The following is a 12,600-nucleotide window of genomic DNA, read 5'->3' as shown; positions in this document are numbered from 1 at the left end:
ATGCTCATATATTCGCAACTAGACTCTAGAGATTTACTTCAGTAGGAAGGAAGCCTAAAAATAGCATAAAACATATATAATCTATGAATTAATGTAAAGCTTTTCTGAAAATGATAACACATTTGGACTAGCTAATTACGATTTCTTATAATTCAAAGAAAAAAATATTATAGACTTGCGGCTACGCCCCTGAAGCATTTAAGGGGAGAGGAGATGGGACAATTAACCCCTCAAATTTGAATTTGAAGTAAATACCTTTCCTGGACCATTAAGAGCTTCTCAGTAGAGGAGGACCACATCGGTTCACTGGTTTGTGATAACATTAACTATATACACAAAGACAGACAGATAGACATCATATTACTTTTATATTATTTTAAGACTTTTGAATCTAAATGAATCCAGATTTCATTAAATTTCCATTAACACAGTATTCCAATAACACTATCTGCATATAAGACCCAACTCAACCTATCCTAACCCCAATTACAGCCAACAAAACTTACCTTGAGCTGGTTATGGTAAGAATGTACGATATCGTCCATATTCTGATCCTCCATAGTCTCGTCTCCATCTGCAATAGGCGCAATATCAATCAAATATACAAAGTAGAACGATGTCTGTCTGTTTGTTTGTATGTTTGTTTGTCTGTCTGTTTTTTTTTTGTAGCGAAAGATCTCGCTAACCGCTGAACCGATCGGGTTCTCCTTTACAGGGTAGCTTCTCATGGGTCCCGGGAAGGTTTATGACTATTTTCTTGGGGGGTGGGACACCCCCAACCCCCAAAAAAAATGAAAAATACCCCCCCCCAAAAAAAAAAAAAAAATTTTTTTAATACTCAAATTAAAATAGGGTCGAAGCCGCTAGTATCAATAAAAGGCAGGGAGGAAGGGGACATTGGGCTGTTTATTAAACTAGTCCCCAGAGTTTTATAATAACGAGTTCTTATTAGTTTGCTTATCAACTTTGGGGTTTTTTAATATACAGATAACTTTTAAATAAGCCAATCAATAAGGATCATGTCCAATACCTCCTCTCTTTTTGGCAGTCGTGGTAGAACGTGAATGTTTTACTTGATTTTTATATGCGAATTATCTATAATACAAAGTAGAATGATGTCTGTCCGTCCGTCTGTCTGTCTGTCCGTCCCTTAGGATCTCGGTAACCACTAAACCGATCGGATTCTACTCTTCAGGAAATATACCTACTGGTCCTGTGGTTGTTTTAGGCTATTTTCTTGGGGGGTGGGACACCCCCAACCCCCCAAAAAACAAAGATATCCCCTCCCATTTTTTTTGCTGAAGATTTCCTTGGTCCTTTTTTTTCTGAAGATTTTCTTGGTCCTTTTACGAATTTCGCCAAAAAAATTTTTTTATCACCTCTTGGGGCAAAGCACCTAGAGGCTAGGGGCGAAGCAGCTAGTTCATTTTATAAAATGTCATTTTTAAACGCGATCGTTCTGATGTACGTTTAGATATATTCTTACAGAGAATTTTCCATGTATACTTAAATAAAAAAAACCTAATATTAATACCTCTGGGCTAACAAAACTAGTTCTAAATCTAATAATTTAAATATCCGCGGTAAGCTGTCTATAATACGATGCTATAACTAACTATTCTCTTACCCTTATTTCTGTTGGCAATGAGGTTGTCATTCTCCTGACGGAGTGCCACGTTCTCCGTACTCAACATTTTAATTGTCTCCGTCATACTTCGCAGTTTTGATACCAGCTCCCTGCAAAAAAAAATATAAATTTATATAGAATTAGTGGTTGAGACGTTTGAACACTCAACTTAATAAAAAAAAAGTAAATTCCCCAAAGTTGTTAAGTCAACGAATAAGAAAAAGTTATTTTTAAGCTTTGGGGACTAAAACAGCCCAATGTCCCCTCATACTCCGCAGTTTAGATACCAGCTCCCTGAAAAAATATGTACTAGTTTGCAGGGATATAAAAGGATAAGACAATGGCCTATAAATTGATGTACATCCCCAATAATTATCCTTCTGCATACTACACTTAGTTTGAAAAAATCCCCAAAGTTGTTTATTCAAAGAAGAAACGTTATTATAAAACTGTGGGGACTGTGAGGTTATGCCTCTAGAGGCCTTTACATTCAATTTTGATTTTAAAAAGAAAAGTAAACTTTTGTATTTTTCTTTAGGTAGGTCACCCCCCAAAAAAACAAATATTAATATAACTTTCCTACGCATATTTAAGACTTCCCTGTAAAGTAAAAGTTTTTCGGTTAGCAAGATTCTTTGCTACAGACAGGTCTGTTACTGTTATATATGGAATACTAGCGGCTACGCCTTTAGAGGCCTCTAGTGGCACTTTAAATGTTTTTTTTTTTATATTTAAAATATGTCTATGTTGCGTTTGACGTTTATGTTTGCGTTGAACTCTCTTTCTAAAATCGAGAACGTAAAAAAAATTCTATTTTTTGTGATTTCTCTTGGGAGGGTGGTGGTACCCTCCCCCAAAATAGTTATAAACCTTCCCGGGACCTATGAGAAGCTACCCTGTTAAGGAGAACCCGATCGGTTCAGCGGTTAGCGAGATCCTTCGGTACAAACACACAGACACACAAACACACATCCTGTTACTTTAGTATAAGGATATAACACAACTTTCTTTGGGTTAAGCGCTCCCACAGACAAATTGGGTTGTACGGTAAATATTTTTTCCTTAGAATTATAGATTAACTTACTGACGGACAGACAGACAAACCGTAATGAAGTATCCTAGAGTAGCTTTGCTTCTAGAAAAATCCCAAGAAAAAAAAATACTGGAAAGTGTCGTTTATGACGTCATAAATATACATCAAAATACATCTGTTTTTTAGTGGTTTCCTTTCCCACGTCTCCTCTCATCCCTCCTTTTTAGACGTATTTTATGACGTCACACATGACACTTTCCATATGATTAATGAAATCCTTTGAGATGTAGTGACATATTTACAAAAACCACAATTAAATAAAAAAAATATAATAGATTTTTCATTAAAGATTATTAATATCCTTATACTAAAGTAACATGATGTCTGTTTGTCTGTGTGTTTGTACCGAAGGATCTCGCTAACCGCTGAACCAATCGGGTTCTCCTTAACAGGATAGCTTCTCATATGTCCCGAGAAGGTTTATAACTATTTTTTGGGAGGGTACCACCACCCTCCCAGGAGAAATCGCCCCTAGAAGAAAGAAAAAATCCCCCCCCTCCAAATTTTTTTTCACTTTTTCTTTCAATAATAATAAATTGGGTTATACAATTTTGTCTCCTCTCCTCAAGTGCTCCTAGAGGCCTCTAGTGGCATAGCAGCTAGTGGACGATAACGTACAGTAATATAGGGATCTAAAGGGATAAGACAATTACCAATAAATTGATTTGATCCCTAATGGTTACACACAAAATTACCCCTTCTGTAGATTACAATTGGTGGTTAAAACGTTTGGACACTCAACTCAATTAACCAATCAATCAAAATTCAAAACAATTCTTCAAAGTTGTTAATTAACTTTGGAAAATTGCCTTTGAAAATTTATAAATAAAATTTTGGGGACATTAGGCCACAAAGAGGAACTTGTTATCTATAATATCAATGTTTATTGTCAAAGTTTTAAAAAAATGGATATGTAATTACTTGGATCTTACACTAGATTTTTATATTCTTTAAAAAGTGAACCTTAAAGCGGGCTAAAATAACACCACCACCTCTCCTCTCCTATTAATAAATGAACGACGTGACCAATAAATGACAGGGTAAATAGCAATCTAAATTGAGGACAATTTTCCCCCTGTCATAATATCCACGTATATATTACATCCACTAAAAAAAATGTGCGAAACCACATGAAGTTTCTTCTAGGATGCATGCCAACTTTTCCAGAGCGCAGCACTTTGGTCAAGCATTTGGTCATTTCCATACATTCTTATATAAAAGTAACAGAATATCTGTGTGTGTCTGTGACCTACTATCTCACAAACCACTGGACCAACATGGTTCACATTTCCAGTGAAATAAAAATTAGAAATACATTTAGATGGATTGGTTGTATGTCTAATTAGTGTCATGATTAAACTTAATACAATATTAGGAGCCGAGAAAATCATGTTTCCACCAAGTTTTTCAGACATACTGACGTATATTTCGAATTTTAGAGTAGCTTCAATATTAAACTTATTGAAGAAATGAAAACTGTTTGACTTTTTCCCCAAAAGACATAAAAAGATGATGTTTTACTAAAAATCATTATCAAATAAGCAGCTATGAAAATATTATTCCTTGTAAACTATTGAACGAGTGCCATGTGACACTATTTAATATGACATACAAATTCTCAGGCATCTAAAGGGATAAGACAATGGCAGATATATTAAAATGTACATCCCCAATGCTGATACACAAAATTATCCTTTCTCTAATTTACAATTAGTGGTTGCAACGTTTGGACAGTCAACTAAATGATTCAACAAATCAAAATTCTATAAAAGTCCCCAAGGTTGTTGTCAACTAAGAAGAACGTCTTTTCAGACTTTGGGGACTAGTGTAATAAACAGCCCAATGTCCTCTTCCTCTCTGCAAATTCCCCAACCCCACCACCTTAATTTCAACCCTTTGTTTTCAAAGCGCAGCTACTATTTGTTTAGGCTTTGTCCCCACTGACAATCCTATTTTGATAAAATTAGACAAAATGTTTTCCCATAATGACTTTTAAAAAAATGTAGGCGTTAAATTACGGAAAAAAATCCAGATTTTCATGGCTTAGATTAAGATTTTTATCTTATTAATGATTATATATATCTATCTTTACATAAAAGTAACAGGATCAGTGTCTGTCTGTTTGCACCAAAGGATCTTTGTAACCGCTGATCCTGTATGGTTCTCCTTTACGGTGTAGCTTCGCATAGATCCTGGGAAGTTTTATAACTATTTTATGGATATTTATCTGATATGCGCTACCCTACTTATGAAAAGAATCATACTAGCTTACTAACTTTTCCCAGCTTTTTTTTTACAAAGTTTTGGAATGCATCTACAATTCTACATTAATATGGGACATTTTACACAGGGATCTAAAGGGATAAGACAATGGCCGATAAATTGATGTACATCTCCAATGATTATAAACAAATTATGAAATGTAGATTACAGTTAATAGTTGAATCAACTAAAAAAATCAATAAAAGTTTAGCACCTCGGGGCTAAAAAAACTGGTTTTAATCTTTTAATTGTAAATTCTATATCCGCGGAAAGCTGTTTATAATACGATGCGAGAAATAACTATAGGTCAATGAAAGAAAAAGGGATTTTCGTCTGAATTAAAAATTGCTAAATTTAGTAATTTAACCCCAATCGAAAGATTGGGGGCGAAGCCGCTAGTCATTTATAAGAAAGATACTGCTGTTAAATGCAAATTTATATACATTATTACTTGGATGTTGCACCAGATTTGCATGCACTCTGATAAAGTGATGCTCGCAGCTGGCTAAAATAATGATACCCCCCATTAATCATCTCTAAACCCAACCCCTCCTACTGGATGAACGAATTGATCCATAAATGAGGTCCATATTAGCAAGCTAAATTTACAACAATTTTTCCCAAGTCAATATATCCACGTATATTATATATCCAATCAAATACATTGGGCATTATGAATCAATACGTCAAACGATCAATTTCACGTCAATATTTTGCATTGGACTTATCAAATAAAAATGCAATTGAAATTATAAGGTAATCTGTTAGATGTCACATAAAATGTAAAAAAAAAATTCTAAGGTATTTTTAAAAGTGAAACTACACTGTAATTTTAGCAAGAAGGAACGTGCGTCGGAAGAATTGCCCCTTCTGTAGATTAAAATTAGTAGTTAAAACATGTTAACACAATCAACCAAAATTTAGTAAAAGTCCCCAAAGTTGTTGAGCCAGCGAATAAGAAGACGTTATAATAAAACTTTGGGGACTATTTTAATAAACAGACAATTGTCCCCTCTCTCTCTGCTGTATTACACTTTATTTTTGATTTTTTTTGCTTGAGATGCAGAAATTTTTGTAAGGAAAAAAAAGAGACCATCACCTAAAACTGTTGGAAAGTCTATTGGGCGTAAAATTGTATTTCACAATGAAATAATAAATCTAAATCCGTTTCTTTCAATGAAGCTAGAAAAACTTCTTCCAATTTATTGAAAATTTTATTAGTATTTCAATTTTGATATTTGTGTTTTTTAGCAGCAAATCTGCTCTATACCAGTTAGTGTATGTCTGTATGACGCGTATATTCGGGGTATTATCCGATGCAATATGTATAAATAACAAGGATGACAACATCCATAAAAGCAAAGCTCTGAAACAGTAGGACAAACGAACACAAACATTTGTAGAGTGTCATAACTGAATCAGTTAATAATCAGAATATAAATGTAAAAAATTCGAAATAAAATAGTAAGTAAATTTCTTGAAAAACTGCGTATATGCAGGTTAATGTTTAAGGACATACTTTCATTTTATGACTTGATTATAGAGATGATTTGCTCATATTATTGTACATTGTTGGCCTAGAAATCGGTATTCCATAAATGAGATAATTATAATGTATATAATGCATAAAATTTGTCGTTAAAAAGTTAAAAATCAATATGTTTAAAAATGGACGTACGAACATTTTGGTAACGATTACAGAGCTGCTACGCTTTCTAAATCGTACCTAACTACTGCAGGAATCACTTTGCAAAGTTTGAAGTCGATTAGGTCAATTCTAACATGCCCAAATTAACGTACAGACGGACCGACCCTGATTATAGAAAAGCTTCGCTTTAAAAAAAAAGAAAATAATGTCGGAAACCCTGTCAGAGCTCAATGTGATTAAATCAGCAAATAGTGTCGGAAATATAAACACAGCCGAGTCCCTACAAAAGAACAGAAAGCAATTTTCTAGCAGACAAAAGGAACGCCACCTCTTAGGCTGGTTAGATGTCTGGATTATACATCTATTTACATTTATTAATTAAGTTATTTTTTAAAAATTATTGGTAGCTGTGCTGCCAAAAACTTATTTCAAATAAGCTTTGAAACAGATTAATATTCGTTGGATTATAACCGTTTCTCAGGTATTCTGACAAAATCATGTATAGCAAAAAATCATAAAATTATTAATGGTTTTAATCTTTTACTTTTTCATTTCAATATCCGCGGAAAGCTAACTTTAATACTATGTGATAAATAACTATTATTCCTCATTGTAAAAACTTCCCATTTGACTTGAGACAAATGAAATCATTTCCAAGAAATTGTCGCATACATTTTTGTCATTTAACCTCCTTCGTACCTTTACAGCTAACAAGGATGACAACATTCATAAAAACAAAGCTCTTTAATCAGAAGGAAGGACAAACGAACAACGACTTTCAGGTAACAGTTATAGAGTTGCTAAGCTTCTTAAATCGTACCTAGCTATAGGAACCATCATGCAACGTTCGAAATTGATAACAATATTCTATCATGTCTAAATGAACTAAAAGAGCAAACCGTTACGGACGTACGGACTGAACCTAATTATAGAAAAGCTTCGCTTTTAAAAATCAAAGCTTTTCTACAATTCCATGTCGTGTCTGTCCCTACAGTTTAACGGTAAAATTGTCCTATTGATCTTAAACCTTGCAAGAAAATTTCTATTACAATTGCAATAAGCAATTGTGTCAGAATTTGTAGGACTTATATTTTTTAAAGCTTTTTTAAACATTTTTTTTTGTATTTTGTCCTCGATTTTTAAAAAACTTGTTTATTAAATTTTATAAAACTTTATATTCACTTAATTTTATAAAAATCAAATTTTCTAAAAGCTACGCTTTTTTGTATTATCTTTCTCTCTTTATCTAATTTACTTTGATCTTATTAAATGTGTAAATCAATTTTGTTCTTATTACAGGATTTACTTTTAAGTGTTTAATCAGAACGGATTCGCCCCTTGCCTTCCATAAACTTTGTGCTGGCGGGAAATATATCAAATATTTGGTTATTCTTGGTTTGTTTTGTCTAGGGAATACGTTATAATTAGTGTCAGCTGAATTCGAGTTTCCGATTGTGTACTCATCCTATTTACTACCAGCTAAAATAGCTTCAAACCTCCAAAAAATCTAAATTTCAAAAATTAAAATTTTGAATGTATAAAGTATAAATCGTTTATACATTACTAGCGGCTACGCCCCTAGAGGCCTCTAGGGGCACTTGAAAAGGAGAGAGTCGAATTTAATAACCCAATTTCTTATTTTAGATTTGAAAAGAAAAAGTAAAAAAAAAAATTTTGGGGGACAAAAAAAATTTTAATTTTAGTTTAAAAAATTTAAATTTTTTGGGGGGGGATTTTTCATTTTTTTGGGGGGTTGGGGGTGTCCCACCCCCCGAGAAAATAGTTACAAACCTTCCCGGTACCTATGAGAAGCTACCCTGTTAAGGAGAACCCGATCGGTTCAGCGGTTAACGAGATCCTTCGGTACAGACACTCTCCCCTCTTTTTATCTAAATTTAATTTGAATAAGGGGGAGGGAGATTTTGTCGTCGCTAGGAAAACTACCAAACTCTTAGTTTTCTAAAGTATTACAAAAAAGGTAATATAATCAACTAGTATGTAAATAATTAATTCGGGGTTTTATTTCGATATAAAGTTATTTAGAGAACCCAGAGCATCATACGCTTGTAATTTAATGTTATATTCAAACGCCCACTATAGTATATTAGGTTAAGTAACATTCCATAGGCAACTAACCCTTTGATTTCACGACCTTTGTCTGCAAGATCTAACTGTGCATGGTAATGAGTTGAGTAATTATTGAAAAAATCTATTTTGTTGAACCCTGGAGAATCAAATATTAGGAGCTCGTCACGAATGGGTGAGTTAAATAAAAAACCCAAAAGTTAGGACACGTTCTTTAAAAGAATATATAGCTGCTTACAGGGGCGTCCAAGCTTTTTTTTAGGGGGGGGGGGGGTAAAACGGCAAATTTCCCCAAAAAAAATTTTACCCCAAGGGTAAATCTGTTGGCATGGGTAAACATTTTTTTTCCACACCCAATATTGACCCCCGGGTTCAAATTTTTGGGAGGGGTAATTTAAATTTTCTTAAATATTTACTATTAAAAATACGCGCGAAGCGCGCAAAATTTTTTTTTGTTAGGTATTTTTTTTTGATAATTGTAAATTGTAAATACCCCCTCCTAAATGGTTGGGGGTAAATTTTAAATGGGGGGGGGCGGTAGGGTAGAATGAAAAAAAAATCGTTTGGGGGGGGGGGGTAATCCCCACTCCCCCCTTGGACGTCTTTGGCTGCTTACTAAAACTGTACAATACCTGTTTAAACTTGGCTTTGATGCCAGTCCGTTCATACTGCCAGATCTACTTCCCATTCCTGAAAAAAAGATTATATATTAATGCACAACCCCAATGATGATACACAAAATTACCCCTTATGTAGATTACAATTAGTGGTTGAAAGGTTTGGACATTTAACTTTACAACCCCCAATTATTAGCCCCCAATGTTGTTAATCAAACGAATATTGAATTGTTTTTATAAAACTTTGGGCACTAGTGTAATACACAGCTCAATGTCCCCTCCCTTCCTTCTGCTCACTATTCCTTAAAAAGATTATATTATAAGAAAGTGTAGAGGACAGACCTATAATAAAGAATAACTGCGCTCCTACTAATATTTATTCTCTTGTAAACAACGTAGCTGAACAAAGTGTTTCAAAAGTCAGCCATGTGACGTCATACAAATAAGAGTGATGAAATGAGAAGTGGAAAGAAGAAGAACTCCTTTAAATCCTGATGGAATACTCTAAAGTTGTTAAGCGAATAAGAAAACGTTATTATAAAACTTTGGGCACTAGTTCAATGCCCCCCCCCCCCGATGTCCAAACTTTTCAACCACTAATTGTAATTACAGAAGGGTTATTTATGTATTTCAATCATTGGGAATGTATATAAATTAATCGACCATTGTCTTACCACTTTAGATCTCTTTATAGCTATACCAAATTAGGTCAAAATTATTCTTGTTTTCTACAATCTTTGAGGAATTATGTTTTGCCATGAAACGCTTTAGATCTAATAAGATTTAGACACCTATAAACAAAAGAAATCCAAAGGGTTTTGCCATTAACCCCCCCCCCCCCCTCCCTTAAAAACTTAACATCTTATAATTAATTTATGTATCAAATTAAATATTCAAAAAAATAATCATAGGTCGATAATTAGATAATTATAACATAAATATGAAATGATAGTTGTTTATTACAATAGTCCCCAAAGTTTTATGATAACGCTTTCTTATTCATTGGCTTAATAACATTAGGGACTTTTATTGAATTTTGATTAGTTGGCCATAAAGTTGAGTGTTCAAACGTTTTAAACCACTTATTGTAATCTATAGAAGGTGTAATTTTGAGTATCATCATTGGGAATATACAATTCAATTTATCAGCCATCGTCTTATCCCTTTAGATCCCTGCTAGAAAGCCGGGGGGGGGGGGGGGAGGTACATATTTGGCCATTTTAACAAAAAAGGATATTATCTTAACTTCTTATTCTGTTCATAAAGTTTACTTGTAAAAAAAACAAAAATATTGGAGACGATTTTGATAAAATTAATCTACAACACTTTTCCTCAAAAAATTAATTGGCTACCAGAGACTGAATTTAGCACATGCAAATTGGAAAATATGATTTTATTGTCCATTATCCCATCCCTGAAAAATATACAAATATAAAAACTATTCACAAATGGATGTAGTTGCCAATAAATAAGTTAGGAGGGGTATTTTGAAATCACCTCGTTTTTCTTGGTTTTCAAATTTTGTTGAGCTATACCGGCAAACGGAAGTAAGCAAAACTACCTGCTCCAGGGGGAAATGAAAACCAGGGTAGTAGAGGGGGAATTCATACTGAGAATGATGCAATTAAGAAACTGGGAACCGGTTTTTTGGGGAATTTTTTGTAACCGGGCGATAAAAGCCAGTTCATCACTAATGGGTTAATCACATCGTATTAAGAACAGGTTTCCGCAGATATTAAAATGAAAAATTATTATAGTAAAATTAATTTTATAATTTTTATCTAATTATTCATGTAAATTTCTGTTATACATAGCTATTCATAATTTTTAAGTAGGGCTCAGATTTGTTTTTAATCTAGCGAATATTAATTGGTTTCGAATCCATACTGGAAATAAAAATTAACCTACTTCTAAAATTTGTATGTCAGCTTTTCAAATGTATGTAAACCTAAAAGTTTTAAGCGATTCCGTGTAAATTTAAAATTATTTTTTTATTTATTCATGTATTTTATTAAATGTGACAAATATTTAAAATTTGTCAGTACAACCAATGATCTAAAGGGAAAAGACAATAACTGATAAATTGATGCACATCCCCAATAATTATACGCAAGATTACCCCTCCCAGCCAGAAAGTCGAGTTACTATCGAGCTACAATCGCTTGCGATGTCGTAGAGTAATCTCGCGCGAGTTCTTACAATATCGCTAAATAATTGCCCTATTCACACTGACGATATCATACGATAAATGGTCGAAAAGGTCCTTACAGCTGCGCGATACACCCACGAAATCTTAAGCGATATCGTGCCAAAATCGTGAATAAAAAGTACATTTAAAAAATATTTAACATCATGTGGTTTTTTTGTAAATCTTTTATGTAAGTAAGAGGTTGCATAGAGAATCCATTTCATACTGTGCATGCAGAGAGAGAAAGAGAGAGTGAGAGACAGAGAGAGACATGGTTTAAAGAGAAACCACTCTCTGTGACCTTCTGCTTAATGTATACTCTCAAAAGTTTTCAATGAACTTTGATAAAGTATTTCTATATTTATCATGCTGAATGGCAATGATTTAAGGAATATTAAGACACACATTTAAAAATGTTGCCATTTAGAAAAAAAACTTTTTAAAAATACTTTTATTTGTAATATTAAACATAAACACATTATGACAATTTTAGTTATCAGTTTTAAATTTATTTTGTTGGACAACAGAAAAAATGCAATATTTTTTTAAAAATAATGTGAAATTCTAGCGACCAATTTATAAACTATATTTCTCACAGAATGATGTTAATTATATGTTGGTTGTGTGTCTGTTTGTAATTGTGTGTTGACACACATAAAATGCTATTGTTTACGATTTCTTAGGGAAATCGTGGTTGCCGCGATTTTTACTACAAAATCGAATTAATCCCTAGCGATTTTTTTCGATTTTTGCTATAAAATCTTAAATTTGATTTTGGCGATAAAATACTGCATATCGGATGCGAGTTTCCTTACGACGTTTCTAGCTGGGCCTTGTGTAGACTACAATTATTGGCTGAAACGTTTGGACACAAAACTTAATGAATCAACCTATCAAAATTTGATATGAGTACCCAAAGTTGTAACGCTAAGGAATAAGAAAACGTTGTTATAACACTTTGGGGACAAGTGTAATAAATAGCCTATTGTCCCCTACCTCCATGCTGTACATCGTATTTAGACAAAATTAGGATTGAAACAGTTTTTTTTAAAAAGGAGAAAAGTATATACTTATGTTTAT

General features: G+C 33.3%; 1 protein-coding gene across 1 annotated transcript in view; it reads right to left on the bottom strand.

Moving 5' to 3' along the window:
* LOC145330229 (uncharacterized) overlaps positions 1-12,600 on the bottom strand; it is a 158,196-nt gene that overhangs the window by 69,290 nt on the left and 76,306 nt on the right. The window contains exons 5-7 of the mRNA XM_080174839.1: positions 9,348-9,405; positions 1,628-1,737; positions 507-574 (exon numbers count right to left, since the gene is read on the bottom strand). Coding sequence (XP_080030965.1) covers positions 507-574; positions 1,628-1,737; positions 9,348-9,405 — 236 coding nt within the window. The remainder of the gene's footprint in view (positions 1-506; positions 575-1,627; positions 1,738-9,347; positions 9,406-12,600) is intronic.

Source organism: Acartia tonsa, chromosome 10, assembly GCF_053477335.1.
Source record: "Acartia tonsa isolate MP-2025a chromosome 10, ASM5347733v1, whole genome shotgun sequence".
NCBI classification, from domain to species: Eukaryota; Metazoa; Arthropoda; class Copepoda; order Calanoida; family Acartiidae; genus Acartia; species Acartia tonsa.
The sequence above is the reverse complement of the archived record's forward strand: the minus strand, read 5'-3'. Positions and strand labels throughout refer to the sequence as shown.